The sequence below is a fragment of the Lampetra planeri genome, chromosome 16 (genome assembly GCF_965212315.1).
Source record: "Lampetra planeri chromosome 16, kcLamPlan1.2.h2, whole genome shotgun sequence".
Lineage (NCBI taxonomy): Eukaryota > Metazoa > Chordata > Hyperoartia > Petromyzontiformes > Petromyzontidae > Lampetra > Lampetra planeri.
This window is the reverse complement of record NC_136122.1, coordinates 12,262,489-12,282,875: the sequence shown is the minus strand read 5'-3', so window position 1 is coordinate 12,282,875 and position 20,387 is coordinate 12,262,489. Positions and strand designations below refer to the sequence as shown.

Genomic DNA, 20,387 nt, shown 5'->3' with positions numbered 1-20,387 from the left:
GGTTCCATTTACATCGTCTACAATGTAATGGAAATTCACATTAAATATCGTGATTGACGAATGAATATGAACCGTTTAGGTGTAACATTTTAATTCACAATGATTCATTTTTTTCAGTCCACGGCCTGATGTACCACCCGTGTATTGTTGGTCATCTGGGGTGTCCCCCCCCCCCCCCCATACTGCAACGCTGACCAGTTCGGGTTGAAGGGGTAAGTCCAGGGCCAACTTGTATACGGTGCATCACTCTCAGCTGACGTCATCTGCGGTCAGGAATCGAACTGCAGGAACCTTTATTATGAATCGGCGTTTTGTATGAACAAACTGCGCCACTGCTGCACATCAACGTCGTCACAAAGGACCTTTAAATTCCGTAGAAACATTTCGACATCGCCTCTGATTAGCATGGTTGGCTACGTACGGTACGAAATCAATTCTACATACTGTACATTAGTCATTTCATGTATTAGGTATAGCCCTGTGAGCCATGCGGCTCTTAAGTCGGGTGCAACCGCAACAATACAAAATATGAACAACATCTTAAAGCGACGACGCATAACAGAAACATCCTGGAATAAACCAGAAAATATTTTATTAAAAACGCTGTGTGCAAAAATCCCAATGTGGTGCAAGTCAACAATGAAAACCACAAGACAATTTAGATTAACCATGTTTTCTAATCACCAAAATAAAGCTATAAAAACAATGTAACAACAGTAATCATAGGAAGTGTGATTCAAATGTAACAATAAACGATATACATAACACGTACGACCAAACTTGCAGCCATAGCTGGCAGTCAAGTGCTTCCAGCATATGAAGATGTCCTTCAATAGCACTAGTACTGTAATATCACCGCTGCTTGAGTTGCTGTACTGTCCAGACGTCCAGAACCTAGTGAAATGTCTGAAACAAGTGATGTACAAGTTTGCCAAGCAAAATAGAATTGTTGGACAATTGTAAAACACATTAGTTGTGTTGACATTTACATCAGAGTGAAATGTAATAGTTCAATACCATGAACTAAAGTGATCTGGCCTACAAGGACAGGTGCTAACAGAAAATGGTCGCAATTTTTTTTTGTATTGCTATTTTCTTGGTCCTTTCGGTGAAGTCACGTATTGTTTTATTTGTATTATTTCCCTTCTACGTGACTTTACCGAAAGAACCAAGAATATGAATCCCTGCAGTCCCGAAAGCTTTAAATCGAAATTGTATTGCTGTTAAATTCCAATCCAAAATGTTTCGCGCATATCGTCATACATGAACAAGACCACTGCTGTTTTGAAAGCCAAAACAGTCCCTGGCCATCTCTCAAGGTCTTGCGACGCAACAAATCTTGCTCCTTCACACGTTGCCCACATTTAAATGCGCAATCTTAGCGGTGGACGTACTCTCATTCATCACGCACGGTCGGCGAGGGACCGTTGCTCCAAACGTGTGACCTCTTGCGACAGCATTCACATGAACTTCTCTCTCTGCCACACACCGGCGCTCCTCGAGTGATTTGTTTGATCGGCGAGGATGGCGCCGTTCCTATGAGGGTCGCAGTCCACCTTAGAACGTCAACCGCCAACTTCCGACTGCAGTGCGCGATCTGCTGGTTGAGTTTGCCCATCAAGATGGGGCGACGTGTCACCAGAGTGCCACCAGCCGCCTCCCTCGAACGAAGCTCTCATTCGCCAGGAGAGCGGTCGCAAAGGTTACATTTCTAACGAAGGCGAACCATCGGATCCCTCCTTTGGCACGACATTGAGACCGTGCTATACAGGGCGGGCGACTCGTGTTCACGGCGGCGTGTAGCCGAGCTTGCTGGGTCGCGCATGAATCTTAATCTTCAATATCCGGTTCTGGAATGTGGCGCATATGATTATTTGGATTAATGGAAACAAAAATATTCTCACTCACAGTTAGATTCGAATATCATGAGCTTTTCCACGTACACGCCCTCTGTGTATAGGCACTGGTGGCAGAGGCTCTTCCCACGCTGCAGGGATCGTTGGGGTTATTATTTGACCTACTTCACCACGCTGGTCAGTGCAGATCGGTCAAGCCCAGGGAACACAGACATCGGAGCAAGGCGCAGTGCAATAAAATCTTGATCTGAAGTTTTCGTGACTGGTTCTTTCGGTAAAGTCACGTAGGTATAAAATAAATTAAATCACGACGTTTCGGGCGCAACACAAGCGTCCGTCATCAGGTGGGACAACCACAGCAAGAAACAATTGCTCAAGTGGGCAATACAATTGATTTTGCCGCACTGCCCTCTGCTGTCCAGAACGCGGCAAAGTGCTGACAACGTTGGCAGGGATGCAGCAGCATCATCAATGATCAATTTATGATGAAGCCCTTCCCGTGGTCACCGCCCAGCGTCAACGATCGCGCGTTACAAACCTGCACCCAGCCACCAACACACGAGCCCATCCTGCCACGTCACACTCGCCATGGACGTAGTTTTAGTTACTCCGTCCCACTCGGCAGTTCAGTTTCATTCATTTGGTATAGCCCTGTGAGCCATTCGGCTCTGGAATCGGGTGCTACCGCAACAAACAAAAACATGAACAAGAAAACATCATAAAGTGACTACGCGCAAACAGAAAAATCCAGGAAAAAACTGCAAAATCTTCTAGAAAAAGCACCGTACACCAACGCTGTGTGCAAAAATCCCAGTGGGATGCAAGTCAAACAACAACCACAAGACAACTTCGATTAAAGCCATCAGTCTAACTCCGTATTACAACAAACATGGCCAAACCAATAAACGTTTTCTAAATCACCAAAATAAAGGCATAAAAGCAATGTAACTCATCATAGGAACTGTGACCGAAATTTCACAATAAACGACAAACAACATGTACCACCAAACCCTGTACCCATAGCTGGCTGCATGAGTCACTCCACAACACCAGGAGTATCAAAAACATTTCAATGCACCTTTAAAGATCAGCACACTATAATCAAAACACAAGATCATACTTTGCAGCAGTCATCCGGAGCGAAACATTTTATTTTAGGCCACTGAATTGCAGTGGCAGCTAGGGGTGTAAACTCCTCTAGAGCAGTTTTGAGTGAAGATCTAATAGGCAGTGATTCAAGTTGCAGTTTATTGGCAATAGCATTCCAGACCCTGGGGGCATCAACAGCAAAGGCCCTTCCCTCCAGTATTTGTACGGCAATAGGGAATGTGAAGCTGGTAAATGAGCGAAGACCTTAGGTCACATTTGTTCTTCGAAACAGAGAGGAGACCCAACAGGTAGTCTGCGGATTTTTTTTGTAAGTACATCGTCGAACATTAAGATATGTTAAGTTTAACCCAATGTAGAGATCACAGTGGTGAGTCCTATATGGGCAGTTCAATGCAAATCTCAAGGCCGAGTGATAAATTGAGTCAAGCTTCTTTAGTACAGTACTTGGGGCTGATGTATACACGATGTCACAGTAATCAAGTAGAGGCAGTATGGTAGCTTTTATCAATTCCAAACGGAACATGGAGGGGAAGCAGTACTTGTGTCGATACAGAAAACCAATTTTATTTTTGTCTTTTTACCAATATAATCAATGTGATCTTCAAAATTCAGTTTTGAATCCAGGATGACCCCAATATACTTATACGTAGTTACTCTCTCCCACCGGCCATCACCCTACATCATATCCCGCCGAATCCCCGCTTACTTTTCTGAACAGTCGAATAGTGCCTTTGATCGGCATATCTTCTCTTATCGGCGTCTAAGTATAATACCAAACGTGCATCTCTCCGCGCTTCTTCGAATCACCCTTGCGCGTTTCTTCCACCGCCGCTTGTTTGCAACTTCTTCGGAGTCGACACGACCGCGGTTATCGACGAAGCGACGCGGCGCCGCTGTTGCTGTCAACTCGCCAACAACAACAATGTTCCACGCGCGAGAAATCCACCGAACAGCTGATTACCCACAACCCACGTGGTGACCTTCCACCCACGTGCGTTCAGTAACCGGAACCGGCGTTTTCACACTCCGCCCCCTCTCTTCCGCCACCATCCCGAGCTGCGATTGGCCAACGGCGATCACGTGCCGCGCCACCGTGGCGACCAATAAGAAGAGAGGTGGGGGGAGCGGGCTCGCTTCGTTTGCGGCCTAGGGCAGGATAGAGACGGGGCCCTGAGGCGGAGCGCTCTGAATTGTTGTCATATTTTGTTGTTGTTGTTGTTGTAATTAAGCTCAGTAAATATACACACAACAAAACAGCAATCACCGCTTGAGTGTAGCGAAGTTGACATTGCAGAGGAGCCAACATGGGCTCCGTGCATGCCAAGGTGCGTCGTTGTTTGCATTGTGGAGGTGGTCGCTTCTCGCCGTTTTTTCCGTCTTAAATTTGTGGGGAGTTTTTTTTTAAAGTTTCGTCGCGATATCAAACTCCTTCACTCGCCGCGTTATCCTTGTGCGCGGGCTTCGACGCGAATGCCATCGTGCATGCTTCACGTACAATTGCCCGAGCGGCGTGTGCGTTGTGGTGGGGGGTTTGCGAATGTCAAGGGCACGGCTGCAGTGATGTCGTGTGTGCGTGTTAAAGTCAGCATGGTTTCATTTAGTGTTGCATTTAGCAATGGATCGAGCGATATTTTGCTTGACGATTAAAGAGAAGAAACTTTAATATGTCTCCATAGTTCGCTGTCGTGTGAGCGTGAACAATTTTAAACTCGCCAATCGGCCACCGTTGTGACCTTCCTCGCCATAGGAACGTGGAATGCGCAACCTGGATTCAATAAGCAGCAGAGATGAGCGCGGGTCCACGATTATCTTGAGCGACAAAACACTTGCACAGTATGTTATTGATTGTTTAATAAGCCACCCAACGTACACTTATTGTCCTTGACTGGCCATTGACACTGTCAGACAGAGCACATTGGAGGAACGTCACAAGTGACGACATCGCATCTATCCCTCTACGGAACGAAATAGGAGGACTTCTACGCAAATCTGGCTGACGCCTGATGATCCTAGGTGTAATTACTGGCGAAACGTCCTACTCTGATTGTAAATGCTGTGGATTTGCTCTCCAACAAAACCGGCGTGCTGTACTAGTAACGAATTGTCATTTTCTGTTTACGTGACAAACCTTACTCATTGGCTGTGTCAGATGGTGGCGGGTATAAGGACACATTTATATTTACGCGATCTCACCCAAAAAAACCTGCATTATGGCTAATATTGGTCGCAAAAGCTTACGTGTTAAACTCATTTGGAGGCATACAATTCTCGCTGGTGTTACAACCCTTGCATATTGGACTGCACGTGGCCTGTTCCGCTCAAGGCACTTGGGCTCCAACGTGGTGCCCTCGTCCATGGCTTGAATGTAACTTGGCTTAATTTCCATGATGTTGAACGGAACAACAACTGAGCAATTCCAATAACAGTCCCTTTTGCCCGTCATAAAAACATTTCAAGGCCTTAGAACGATCAGAGTCTGAAGTTTTTGCAATGGCTTTGCCTTTAGACCAGAGATAGGGTGGGAAGATTGACTTTATGAAAGGCTATCGAGAGCAGTTCTCAAGTACTTAATTTGTCTCGGAGAGTGTCACTGAATATCGAGGCCTTTATCAGGAGGAAGGCAGGAGGGTTCTGCAATGCGATATCTCCAATTCCTTTGAATCAATGTGCATGTGGAAAGACACTGGAGGTCAGTATATGGAAAAAACCCACTCTAACGAGGCGATGACACTCAGAGGTCCACACACATGTATTCATTTTATTTATTGGCATCTGTTAACCTTCCAACCCAATTGGTTTTTCGGTTTTTCACACATCTGTGATCTGCCAATCCTTGTTTCCAAAGTGCTGAACAATTGCCTTGCACCAGCACTACACATGGTTTTGCTTCAGATTTATTTTTTCATTTAGAGACAAAAATGAAATCGCTGCCGTTTGCTTGGCATGATATATATTCGGACCTGTATTCTCTTCTGTTGATTTCACACACAAGATTTCGCAGCAACTCATTTAAGTGTGGTCTTCCTGTTTATGCCGAATGTACTGAAGCGAGCATCTTGTTTCTTCCTGAAGATGTTTCATTTTGAAGATGCCTGCCGTAGTACGTGGCGATAGCTTGAGAGAAGACATGTTCAACACGTTGCCTCACCCGGAAGACTGCACCTCCTATACAATTTTTGTGGTTGAGCTGACAATCCTTAAGAGCATCCCATCTGCTCATCATTAAACCATGCGTATCAGCTCCACCACACTCAACATGACAAAGTACCTGCCTCTGCCCACATGAACTCCCAATGAGGAACGCATTGCTGCCAATGTTGCCTCTCCGCAGCCATCCGCCAATGCAGCTCATGTCACCAGTTGACCACGCCTCTTGTGTATTCCTTGCTGCAGGCGCTGGAGCCGATCCCGATGGATGGGCCGGAGCATCATAGTGCCTTCCATGAGGGCTCCATGCTGGACGACCCTGGGGTGGAAACCAAGCAGGAGGTCTTGGATAACAAGCAGGTGATGTCCATTATTCCTTTAATTCACTTCAAATTTGATCTCTTTATAACATTCATTTACTTTTGGTACTGTAAAGTATACAACCAGTGGTGGCTTATGTGTATGGTTTGCGGATAGTCAAAGCGGTTTTTCAGTCCCATGGGCAGGTAACGTATGCAAATGCACCAGTGCTGTGCTTCCGTTAGACTAGTTCTGCTGAGAATCTGGATGCTCTGCATGCATTCACAGTGCCTTAGAGGGACGGGGGGCAGTTTGCCCCTGGCCTCGAATCCGAGGGGTCCTTAGAAAGGGCCAAGGAAGCTTCAACAAATGTTTCAGATGAGGCCCTCAATTGGCATTTTGCCACAGGCCTTCAAAATAATTCTGCGGCTCCATGCACTTCATGTGATTGAAAACTCACTGTTGATGAAGCCAACATCATCATTTTCCAGTAACTCAATACACTTGCGTGCATCGTCTGGGACAAATCCAGAGGTGTACTTTGTTGCTTGTTTAGCTGAAAGCCTTAAGCCTGCATGTAAACTACTCAACAATGTCTCGGCACGGTTGAGTGTCAGCTCAGTCATGGGACGCTTCCTCACCGTGTACCCCTTTGATCGTGCGTCAATGCGTTTGCGGTTCTTGATATCTCGTTGGTTGTTTTCAAAGGTCCTTGTGCAAAACGTGAGCATCCAGGGTCTGGAGAGAACCAAGGATGACTACATCATGCATGAGATCTCTGATGTCTTCAACGCCACCAGCCTCGTTGAAGTAAATGTCTTTCCGAACATTCGTGCTTGCCGCATAAGAGATGGATATGCAGCAGAACTGCACTTTTTGAGCATTGTCAACATTTTCTCAGCATGTAGTGGTTAATCGATTCATAAGGATGAACCTCTTAAGCTCATACACGCATTCAATTGTGCTCGTAAGAATTCATTATTGAAGCTGTATATAAATATTTTATGCGAATTCTATAATGCTAGATGTATGTATGTTGAACTTCTCTCTCACCATACATAGCCAACTGTGCTTGGAGGGGTGAAATTCTAATGCATGCAACAAACAACTACAAATGGCACCATACAAACGAAAATAATACAGACCGTTGATAAATAAGTGATAAACAGTTGATTCTTGAATCGAATAATAATAATTTATGTATCGTGACAATTGAATTCCCAAGAGGGTAAATTCTTACATGCCTAATATTTAAAAAGCATACATAATACACCATTTCCATGTTTCCTTTCCCTTGCAAAAAATGCGTTACAATACTTATTCTTCATATACATTTGTATATAAGATGTCGATTGGAAAGATGGCGCAGTGGTCAGTGCACTGGGCTATACACAACCCTCATGACCTTTCAGTGGATTGAGGAAAGGTTTAAAGTATTATTTCACACAGGATGCAATATTCTAACGTGTACACTGTTAACGTTTAAGTGTGCACAAAGAGTAAGACATGTGCTGCTGCCTCCGCGTTGCTGCAGGTCATGCAGAAGTCGCACGAGGCTCGGGAGAAGATGCTGCGCCTGGGGATTTTCCGTCACGTGGAGGTGCTGATCGACACCGCCAAGGGTGAGACCATTCTTCCCTGCGTCGACATCAAATTCATGTCAGCATGAATCCTGCCCAGAGCTTGGTTTTTTTCACAAATAATTTTCCTGATCGCTAATCGACCTGAGCCATAGCGAGATATGTGGAAATATTTTCCGGGTCACTGATTAGGAGAGATCTAGATGAAATTAAGACCTCGTTCTGCCAAGTGACCTTGACTTCAATCCTTACCATTACAGTTCAGCACACAAGTAGCTTCAACTCGAATACTCAACCCTGGCCATAATCCTTCCTTTATACCAGCCTAATACCCGAGACATTGTTAACAAGGGATGGGACGATGCATTATTTCCCTATATTAATATTTATTATCAAGCCGACGATACACAAATTCAAACTACATACGTATTGATCGATGTTTCTCAATTCGTATATGTGTAGGGTCAAATATTCCTCACGATCCACACAGGCCTGGTGAGGCCCTCACATCTATCATTGGAGTGACTGAAGTACAGTCGTTGTCAAACCTTCATGATGTGCATTCGCCGCAGGTCCCGGGGCCCAACCCGATGGACTGGATATTAACTTCGAGGTGGTGGAGATGCGTCGCCTCACCGGTAGTTACAACACCATGGTGGGGAACAATGAGGGCAGCATGGTAAGTGAACAACCCCCACTCTGTTAGTCACTTGTAGTGCAGTGTGCTGATCACCTGCTCATGCAGTCTTTTGCCTGTTATCTGGTTCATCGGTTTGGAGTGGCTGGTTTTTGTGCTCTCTTTTCCTCCACGTCAGATCGAGGGCAATTATGGGACCAAATGAACGCCCTCCTTTTTTGTGCATGCGCTCCTCCGTTATCTTTATTGCTTTAGTCATACTTGCACCTTTTTGTTCAACGTCATTCTTGTATTACATCGGTAAGAACCCATTCTTTGTCTCCACCTGCTTCTTTTAACATGTGCTCGAGTGTGGATCGCTATTTCCTCTCTCCAGTCATTACCGAAATACGTCTAAACAATATTAACCTTGTTTTGTGAATTTTCGGAACAAGTGTTGACACCCATCCTCAACAATACTTAATGTTCATTTCTTTACTTCTGCAGTATTGAAACACTTAGAATTCATCAAGATTGTACAGAGCTGGTATTGCTATTATCATCTGGGTAGTGTGCTGTCTGTTGCCTTAGTGGGGTTATATGTGTTGTGTGTCTATCATCTGCTTGTTGTCTGTGTGTGTGCTGCGTGTTTTCTCCGTGACTTGCTGCTTAGTTTGTGTATTGTCTGCAGAGTGACAGCCTTATCTTGGGTGGTGTGGCATAGTTCGTATTGTCCATGCGTTGTGCTGTGTAGTTTGTGTAATGTGCATCGGTTTACCAAAACTCTCGTGCTGTGGAACAAATAAAGAATAATCGGACAAAACGTCTCTCAATATGAACTTGTTTAATATTTATGTATTAATGGCCTGTACAGAAAAAACAACACAACTCGACACATTTACTGCACAAAGTAAACACAGTACAAACTGTGCCGGTGTGTAATCTCCTGTGAATCTGGCAGTGAGTCCTCTAGCCCATCGGCGTGTGTGTCGGCGCGTGTTTGTGTGTTCCGGTGTGGGGCAGGTGCTAGGCCTGAGGCTGCCCAACTTGTTTGGCCGAGCGGAGAAGCTGACCTTCCAGTTTTCCTATGGCACCAAGGAGACATCTTATGGCCTGTCGTTCTTCAAGCCACAGACCGGCTGCTTTGAGCGCAAGTCAGTATTGAAGCTTTTTATTTGGAAACACCACGGCTGTAATATTTACCAGTTGGCATTTAGCCATTTGATACATTTTGACGAGTAAATTTGCATTGGCTCATGAATAAAGACAAAGGCATCCGAAGAACACCAAATGGCTATTGTAAAAACATACCTAGGCTGAGTCTCCAAGTGAGTTTGAAATCTGTTTCATGAATTTCATATGCTAATTGTACAATGTATGCTGCCATAGTGGGCTTTTGGGATGGAACATGGCATGATTTCCATCACTTTACATGCATCTACATCACAAAACAAATGGAGTCTCAACGTTGCCATCTCTGCACCTTTTCTGTCTAGAAACCTGTTAAACGTCTATTTGTTCTGTCTTTCTTTAATAGGGGAAGGGGCAGGGCACGATAAAGCTTGTAGCACTGACGAATGTGTTGCGTTTTTGTTTGTTTGCTGTGCTTGTGCAACACTACCAACGCAGCATGCCAATTAATTTGTGTGAAACAGAAGTCACCAAAGCGACCTCCAAGTTAGGTCCGTGATATCCACTTCAGTGGGCTGAAGTGGATATCAACTAATGGTTGAACTTCTGTCCGAGATGCATGTATGTATGTATATTGAACGTCTTTCGCACTGTACGTAGCCAACTGTGCTTATCGGCATACTTTGTCTCACGACATGATGCCAATAGCGCAATATTGAAAATTGGGGGAATGGCAAAACATTATTTTAAAAAAGTGTATTTGCAGCCAAGCCTATTACATTTTTGCAAGATGAGGGTTGTTTGTTTCACTTGCATCTTTAAACATTGAACCCTGAACGGTGACTCGGTATGTCTCATGTGCACACGCAGCCTCTCGGCCAGCGTGTACAAGATCACGGGGCAGTTCCCCTGGAGCTCGCTGCGCCAGACGGACAGGGGCGTCTCCCTGGACCTCAACGTAAGACAACGTTTCGTGTCAAGATCCTGCCTGACTGGTTAATGTTCTGTCGTGTCCGTAGCTATGTCGTCTTGTTTCTGCTGCACAGTAATAGCACAGCACAGTAATAGCTAAAGCTAAAGCTATTAACTGTGCTGGTGGTGGCTGTGTGGCTCAAAGGACTAATTAGAGGTGGAGAGATTAGATGTTATGAAAGATATTTTTTTACAAGTTACAGTGATTCTGTCATCACTCGTAATGTTGGTAGGTCCAGTACCAAATATAATGCCAGTCGTTTATCCAGGAAGCCCTCACTGAGTCTCAGATACTTTCTTCAGGAGGTTCTTGCTTTGGAATGATTGGCCATTTCTGTTGCAAAGCCCAACATTTCAGCTTCTTTTGTTAATTTTGTCAATCAAATTCCTCGACCTCCCTTTTATTGATTGATATATACGATATCCTCGGCAAAAACTGAGATGGCTAATGTATTGTCCATTTTTGTTCACGAATAAATGGTTATTCGTAGCAACATAATAAACGTCTTACTTCATGCAAATTCAGCGTTAGTTTGCCATCCTAACGCTGACTTTGCATTTTTTATTTTGGCCTTGCATTGTGAGTCCTTTGATTAGCGCTTCATCTTCTGCTGAGTGAAATGCCTTTTCAAAATCTCCAAAAGCCGGGGGGGGGATTTGTTTATATCACAAATAAAAATTATTTAATGTTGAGGTCATCGATTATTTTTGTAGACGTCTTGTTGCTTGAGCAACGGTTGTGTATGCATGTGTATGTGTGCACGTTGAACATCTTTCGCACCTCACGTAGCCAACCGCACTAATCTGAGGTTGTAAACTCGCTTGCGTGGTCCTGCGCAGTTCCCGCTGTGGAGGACGCGGCACTGCGTGCGGTGGGAGGGCGCGTGGCGTGAGCTGGGCTGCTTGGCGCGCACCGCTTCGTTTGCCGTGCGCCAGGAGAGCGGCCACTCCCTCAAGTCGTCCGTCTCGGTAAAGTCCTGCAAAGTTTTCCGGAGTCGCTGCACAGCCACCGCCGCCACCACCGCCACCACCGCCACCACCGGCACCGTGGGCCACCCGCCCTCATGGTGAAGCCGTTTTACTCTTATCACGAAAATTTTGGCAACTGAGAAAACCGTTACGGTGCCTGATTTAGGTGTTGGCGAAACAGCCGAAATCTATCGCATCGACCTGGTGGTGGTTTGCTTTGATTTCTCTGTTGTCTGTGTTGGAAATAATCATATCAAAAGGAATATTCATCAACGTTGCATGAAATGACACCATGTTTGATCATGTGGTTCCTGAGGAATCATTTTGGGAATTCCTACCTAGAAAAGATACAAATTTGACACGCATCTTGTATTCAAATGTTTTTTTTGACACTCATATCTAGGCTTGTAGTTATATAAACCTACCCAATAATGATTTGATTAATTTGATTCAAGAATCTATTATTTTTTTTTACAAAGTCGTGAGTGTAGCATTTCTAGTGGTTACAGTGATAACATGAAAGAGTTACATAAAACAGCAATTAGAACGTGCTGTTTTATGCTACATCAAAATAATTCATTTACTTATCAATCACTTAATTGTTACATGCGCAGTGTATACCATTGATGTATTTTTTCATGCATTTAGTTAAATATCTACAAATTGCTTTAATTACATCCTTTCACTCACTCATTGCCAACTGCTCACTCAAAAGTGGAATGTTTTCCTAAAGCAGCGGAACAACATTTTAATTCCTGCATGTGTTGTCGTTCCGAGCTTAATCATTCGCAGACTCTTAGTTACATCCTACACAGTATATTGTCTAACATAGACATCTTTGTACCTGCCGCTTATCTCAATCTGCACTCCCCATTGCAGTTGTTCTGTGTCAGTCTCACATTTTCTACACCGATGGCATCTCGATCTGGAACTCAAGTCTGCCAACGCCAGCCAAAAAATATTTTAAAACCATCATGAAATGCGAGTGTGTGCGATGTCGCTGTTGTATGTGGCGCGGCGCACACCTCCCGTGACGCACGTCCCAAGTTTAAACGTGGGCACCGATTTGAAAAAACGCTGACCACCCCCCCTCCCCCCGCGAGAGGTATTCCCGGCGGGAGGTCCACGTGGCGCGGGCAAACCACGACGGCCTGTCACCGTCGCTAAATTTATATGGCGATCGCGTGGGGTGTGACGCTCGGCGGAGCAGCTACGGGGCTTATCACGCGCTGGTTTTTCCGCGCTGCTATTTGCACCTTTCCGTGTCAAGTGGAGCAAGGGTCAGGCGCCAGCCTCGGGATGCGGGTAGGAGGAAGCCACTCGGCCTTGATAGTTGGCGAATGAGAAGTTTCGTTTGCATGTAGATATGACGACACCTTGTTGACCTGTGATTCGCGCACGAGTTGGCACGACCTCAGGCATCTGCCCTACATTTTACGTGGCGATGAGATTGCCACTGCCGTTTTCAACGGTTGAAGAAGTGGGTTAGAGTGCACTGTCTATAATTTTATGGTCGTCATCACCTATCCACTGCTGGATGGGTCCAAGGCCCCCTCCATGCCATTGGTGACCCTCACAGTCCAATGACACTACAATCGCAGTGACAGTACTTTATGCTAAATACCAGAGTATCACAATCCACAGTCTGCTGGTTAAATTTTTGGAAATGTATTATTTTGCCTGCCGGCTGATGTGCATGTTAATGATTATGTTGCTTAATTCCAGTATTTGGAATCAATTGGTATCTGCACAAGTTTTACACGTGTACGATGCATACAATTGCTCAATTCATGACTGTTTTGTTTGGCAGACCCATATTGGAAGCTGTTAATATTGGTTAACTTGCAATGGCTTCCAGCAAGGATTTACCTATTTTTACAGCACCTAAATGGGTCAACCAGAGTGGCCTTAGGCAGCAAGCATCACAACAACGAAGTCGTTTGCCTGTTCCAACATTCATAAACTGCAGAGGAGTTGGCGGCACGTCCTTGCATTCAGACTGAGACCAAGAGGATGCTCGCAGAGATGTCCATTGGTGTTTGTCCCTGCGCCGGTCCATGTGATGGAGGCCCTGTGAGATTGCTGTTTCACATGACCCCGGAGTCTACTTGGAAGCGGCGGTTGGGTGTAGGGATGTTGTGTCTTCGCTAACGGAATTTATTGACGTGCGTGACATGGGGCGAGTCACTGTGCCCACTGCACACAAGCTCGGCTTGACATTTGTAAGCAGACAGCTCGTGGCTTCTGTCCATCCCTTTTATCGTGGCATGTCTGGCACGGATTACGTCTCCTGCATAACCCATTGGCATAACGGATGAAACGAAAAACACCCCCCGATGTGGCGACGAAGCTTGTGCGAGCCTTGTAGACACGTGGCTGGGTTACACCCGGTCCATACCAGTCAGTTCACCTGGTGAGAGGTGAGACAAAAATATGCTGTCGTCACCAATCCGCACTGACTGGCGTGGTGAAATATGGTCAATTAACCCTCAGAAACCTCGGCCCCGCAGTCCTCAGCAGCTCTGGATCCACCCGCCATGGTGTCTGCTGGGGAGGTGAAGGTTGCAGGGGGTGCTAAGAACAGGGCCGTCCGTAGTGGGGGTGCGGGGCCTGGGACAAATCCCAGCCTGTGGGCCCCCCCCTGCCGACTTCAAACTAAACCAGAAGTATTACATCTGACACCGTAACCAAAGTGTGGGGCCTGGGGTACGCCTAATCGCCCCCGATTAGCCGTACCCAAGGGACGTCTCTGGATTCGAATCCCTTTGTACGCACTGGACACAGTCATCGTTAACAGTGCCTTGTAACCAAACAATGTACAGCATCCTGACATTTCAGGTGGTGACCTTGCTTCAGAGTAGAGGGCAATAGCGTGGGTTGACTTATTAATTTTGCAATGTGCAACTTACGTTATGGTGGCTGACTTTGGAGACTTTTTTGTGTTTGCTGCTCTATGTTTATTAATAGAAAACAGTTAACTTGTGACCACGTTTTAAGTTTCCCATTGTTCTCTTTTGGCAAAAAATAACTTGCTAATGTGGGGTGACTGCCTTCTGTGTGTGCTTTGGATTGGTCAAACCAGGTCATATTTTCGCCATCAAAACTGAATTTGCCTTTGCTTGAATCTGCGCCTTTTTTACTATTTGCGAGTATGGGAAAAATCGCATGTGTAGATGTGTGAAGACCAAAGCCACAAATCAAATGTCCTCTACGTATTTTGGCACGATTAGAAAAAGACTTGAAATTGACTTTCATGAGTGCACACTGCGAGGCTCTGGCGTTGTGAGAGTGACGTGACTGTCGTACACATTGCCACATCACTGAGGTTGCATCACTCGAGAGCAAAGGGGACGTGGCTGACAGTTAATTTAATGTCGTATTTGTTGTCGTACTGTTACAAGTGTGGTGCCAGGTTGTCAGGGTTATTTGGCCATGGGTCAATGTGGGTTGCTGAAGACATGGGAGTGTAAAAGTATCGTACAACACAAAGGGTTTTCCATACTGCCCTCCGTTGCTCACACATCTCTTGGAAAATGTATCTGTTTTTTTATCGCATATTTATCTAGACCTTCCTATACTCTGAAACACAAGGCTTACAGCTGGACCCATACGCATGCTGATAATTCTTCTTGTCCCACATATATCCCCCCTTCCACCCCCTTCCATCCATCGTCCCCCCGACAGCACACGATGGTGTTTGACACCCGCAACGCATCCATCCTTCCCACGCGAGGGTTGCTGCTCAAAGTCAACCAGGTGAGTGGAGTGATCCGCTGCCCCACCGACTGCCTCTGGATTCGGTGGCAAACGACAGAGCGGACCTGTTGGCTCGGAGGTCGCTGAGCTGAGCTGGTACCACTGAGATCCTGGGTTTGGGTCCGGATTTCAGACGCCTGTGATTAAAATAGGTTTTTTTCAAGTATATAGAGGCGATGGTTTCAGCTCGGTCACCGATAATTGCGCCAAAAAGGCCATCGCATTAAATTTGGTTCTGCACTCTCGGTAACATTTGAGCTGTAAGAGTTTTATCTATATATATAGCCTTGACTTGTCATGTGGTGATCATTACTCTCATTGGCAGAGCGGGTGGGAAAGTGACCTCTTTGTGGAACAGAGGTCGCTTACAGAGATGGTAGTGATGTTCGCTTCCGCAATATCCAAATAGATATCTCCGTCCCTTGATAGTGCAATGATAGCACAAATAAGCACACCATTGGGGTGGAAAGACAACAAATATAGGATACAAATGCACAACAATAAAATGGGACATGGTCAGACGTTCAGTGTGAAAATGAGCTGTTGGGCCAAGAAGGTTCGCGTAAATGTGTTCCAAGTCTGCCATCTGCTGGCAGTGTCGCAGTATTATGAGAGCGTCGAGCACCTTTGGAACCTCCTTTGCCAGTAGCAAAATATGATAATTGGTTTTTTACCCTTTTATCTGGCAACAAAACTGACACCTTTTTTACAAGGAGTCATGTTTACATTGACCACAATACCTGCGGTCAGAATGCAAACAAAAAACAACGCTGATAATGTATGCACTGTCCTTGAAATGGATTAGTCCACACCCAAGACAGCTTTTCTTAGAGCCTAGTCTCGCATGGTGTTGGACCAGATGACGCCAAAAGGCGTCGAGGTTTACATAAAAAAGGTTCGGGGTTTCCTGCTCAAATGAGCATTGCTTCTACCATTTGATGACTTATCCATGATTCAGTGTCACAATTCATGTCTTTTGTCATTGTGATTCATGTGGCATCCAAAATGAGCGACAGGGTTTCCATGGCCCAGTCACTTTATCTCATTGCCATTCATCCGTGGTCAATCCACTGCTGGACAAAGGCCACCCAAAGACTTTTGTGCATGAATCGGAAATCAGTGATTCTTGCACATGCTATTCGTTTCATGAATCACAGATTAAACGCTATAAAGGTGTGGTTTACTGTTATAGTGCTGTTATTGTTAACTCTTAATAAGGTGCATGAAGCAGCATCTGTATACCTTTCAAAGAAAGTATCAGAAGCATAGCCTCTGACCAAATCACCTTCATATTGAATTTGTTATATCTTGACAGCCAAGCAGGTTTGAGTCCAGACGGTGCTTGAACAGGCGACCGCTATGCATAACAGGTGCTAAAGGCTGCTGCGGGCCGAAATGCAGAGCAGCAGAAATCAGTGCAGCAAAATCCATTGTTGTACTCTACTTCCATGGTCCCGTGGTTGTGTTTCCCCACCTTCACAAACCCACGCTGACCAGTGTGGGTCAAGTATCATAAACCTGCACGACTCACGTGGCGTGGGTAGCCCCTCATCCAGCAGTGGATTAACCAAAGGCCTGATACATGTGCATCGTAAGTGGAATAAACTATTTTGGCCAATTAATATTTGCTTCTGTAAATTACACACAAGCCAGCTGCATATTGTGGCAACTGGCTTGGCCTTAATGGCACTGGGCGGTGGTTTCCCTTTACAGAGAGTCGATCTGCATCTTGGGCATTGTTCATTCATTTATTTATAATGCGCCTTTTACAGGAAAGCCATTAATAACGCACACAGGGAATATGAACCATATACAGCATTCAATGAAACTATAGGCTTACAAGATAGCTGCTGAAGGTAATGGTGACCTAATTACTCGGTGTGTTTAACAAAATATATCACTGTTTAAAAACAACTTGAAGCACTAACCGTATTCATTTAATGTTTTACATTCACGAATTGCTGCTGCCGCAGTTGTTATTGCCACTTGTCAAATGACCTCCGGTTAATCAGCATGCAACTCTAGCTGAGCAATGTTAGAGAACGGGCCACACAAGCCGATATCATAGAGCTACTTTAACCTTCCCACATACAAGTCCTACTGCGAGAGATATGATTGTTGTGTGGCACTCAAACCAGTATATTTTATTCTCAGAGTTGTAATTTATCTCTCTTCATGAAAGAGGAAGCAAATATAATGTCATGGGTTGTTTTATTCATTGGCGACTGGGTGGAGACCATTTACTCTTGACCACCCTTGAGAACCCGGTTTAATAATGGGTGGATGGCAACCTGTATTCAAACCCCAGAATCTCAGTGCTCTAACCCCATGAGCCACCTCGCCAGGTGCCGAGTGTGACTGATGAGCCTGCTTGCATGCTTGCCTGCCGATGTGCGTGATATCACAAGCGCTGCGTGTTTGTGTCCTTCCTGCTGCGTGCAGGAACTGGCCGGGTACACAGGCGGCGATGTGAAATTCCTGAAAGAGGACTTCGAGCTGCAACTCAACAAGAAGCTGCTGTGGGATTCGGTAAGCGGAGGGGTGGGCGGCGTGGTTAGGACGCCCGCGTGTTGTGCCACGCTGGATTACTGCGCTGTGCTGGCTCGCTCGCTGTGCGCAATGGTTGCACTGCTGAAGGGAACCAGCATCACAGCGGCATCCCATGTCCCAATGGAGCTCTTTTTCACAGATGTCCAGTAGGGACGGGTCAGCAAGTTAACACAAGACAGACGAATGCCCCAGGCCTGCTCTTTGTGTTTAGTTTGTTCTTCCCCCGCACCTCCGATTATCACGGTTTTCTACATACTTTGCGAAAGAAGTTCAACATACAAACATATTCTTGGTTCTTTCCGACAACTCTGTTTCTTCACCTGAGGACGGTTGCTTGCGATGTGGCCGAAACGTCGTGAGAATGTTATTTTATTGGTTTATTTTTATTATTTTATTATTTCCCTTCTACGTGACTTTACCGAAAGAACCAAGAATATGAATCGCTGCAGTCACGAAAGCTTTAAATCGACATTTACACACATACAGGTCACCCTTGCAAATGAGATGATCCTGGCCTCTCTAACGTAAACTTAAGCAAGTGGCGGTGGGGGGGGGGGCATACTTCCTGGCACGATGAGCTGCGTACCAACATCTTCATGTGGCCGAGAGCCACTTGGAGAGTGCCCCAGAAGTTCTCTCATCTTGCTCTACTGCCAGAGGCAAGTGTCTGGGGCTTGCACAGTTTTTTTCCCTCCCCATTTCATATAAAGTAATGTGTGAGAGGTCACACAATTATCCGTGTCTCTATCGAGGCACACGTGAGCTGCGGTTTGGCCACCACTCGTATAATATTTCGAGTGCGTATTTTGTAGGGATTAGCATTCGAAAAATGCTTTTTTTTCAAATGCCAAGAATGGAATATCTTCACTGATATCGGGATGACGGGCGTCCTCTATATCCTGGACATCTGTGAAAAAGAGCTTTATATCGCATAGGATTCCTCCAGTCTAAATAAATATTCTGATTCTGATACATGTATAGAACAATCTCAACAAATTTGTCAATAACACTGCGTTATAAGGAAGAGTAAATGATGTGCAAAATTTCTGTCAGTGGCTCTTATTTAAACCACTTCCAACACAGATTAACAGATGCCGGTCTTTTCCTCTAGGTGGCGCTACGGTACCATACACCACATCTACATTCCGGTCTCATCGCCGCCCTAGCACAGGAAATGTGGCCTGGAAATTTTAATTAAAAATATCTACTAATTTAGCACGTTTTGTTTACAGGACAAACCTCGCTAATTGGCTGCGTCGGGTGGTAGTGGTGGCTTAACGCCACCTATTTACGCGATCCCAACCCATAAAAACCTTTGGTGTGAATAATATTGGTCGCGAAAGCCTACGTGTTAAACAAACACTGCTGCCTTGAAAAGTACCGCGCCCGCCAATCGGATAATGAACGTATTTGTCGGTGGCCAACCAGCTGAACTGCATGGTTTGAAAAATACCTTCACAAGCAATGAGATCAACTTTCCAATATTGATCTGTCCATGAGTGGTGCCTAAGTAGTGAACAGATATACGTTATTGTGGTGATTAGTAATGCCTTCGAGTTCATTTTGGTTGGTAAAAGCTTCCTATGATTGCAGCTGGAGGTTCATCGTCAAGTCCATTTTATTTTCAATTACCCTGTGACACCTTCCTGGTACAGATCTGCCATCCAACGCACCATTACATCAAACACAATAAGTAATGCAGAACAAACTATTTTAGAAAGTATAAAATGCGTTTTTAAATAAATCCACCTAAAAATAATTAAATAATTCTTTAGTTGTTTCGGCTCACTATTTACTATTTTGCTATTATTTATTTTACCAGGCTTGGCTCACTGGGCCATTTAGCTCTTGTTCAGAAGCGACCTTGCACAACTCATAGCTCAACAAAGTGGTCTCTTATCACGTGAACATTTTTAGCAGCCAAATACTCTAAACACGTGGGGTTCTAAATGTGGAAGGAAAAACCGGAGGACCCGGAGGAAAATCCACGTGACCACGGGGAGAACATGCAAAACCCAAATATATAGGTGTCAGGGTTAGGATTGAACCCATGACCTCGTATTCACCAGGGGAGGTAGATAACATCTCGCCAGCTTGGCGCCCCTAAGATCCCCCCCCCTGCTTTAGATTGTGAATTCCCCACTTACAAATCCACATCATTTTCCTACCTCTCCGCTCACCTCTTCTTCAAGATCATAAGTCGCCTCTTTCACTTGGATGTGCCCCCAACTCTGCACTGTGTTTAGATATAGTCACAATCATCGACACGTACGGCCTCGTGTCAGTCCACTGCTGTATGACGGCCTCCCAACACCTTTCGGTCATGGGATTGCTTTGATCACACCTCGCCATGCTGATCCGTGCAGGTTGCTGAGGTGTAGGGGGGGAGGGGGGTGAAAA

The 20,387-nt window shown here is 45.3% G+C and overlaps 1 protein-coding gene across 1 annotated transcript in view; it reads left to right on the top strand.

Moving 5' to 3' along the window:
* The first annotated feature begins 4,078 nt into the window (after positions 1–4,078).
* SAMM50 (SAMM50 sorting and assembly machinery component) overlaps positions 4,079–20,387 on the top strand; it is a 49,048-nt gene continuing 32,739 nt past the window's right edge. Inside the window, exons 1-10 of the mRNA XM_078601622.1 lie at positions 4,079–4,291; positions 6,360–6,473; positions 7,122–7,223; positions 7,948–8,035; positions 8,566–8,672; positions 9,633–9,763; positions 10,611–10,698; positions 11,553–11,681; positions 15,366–15,437; positions 17,880–17,966. Of these exons, the coding sequence (XP_078457748.1) occupies positions 4,271–4,291; positions 6,360–6,473; positions 7,122–7,223; positions 7,948–8,035; positions 8,566–8,672; positions 9,633–9,763; positions 10,611–10,698; positions 11,553–11,681; positions 15,366–15,437; positions 17,880–17,966 (939 nt within the window). The 5' untranslated portion in view covers positions 4,079–4,270. The remainder of the gene's footprint in view (positions 4,292–6,359; positions 6,474–7,121; positions 7,224–7,947; positions 8,036–8,565; positions 8,673–9,632; positions 9,764–10,610; positions 10,699–11,552; positions 11,682–15,365; positions 15,438–17,879; positions 17,967–20,387) is intronic.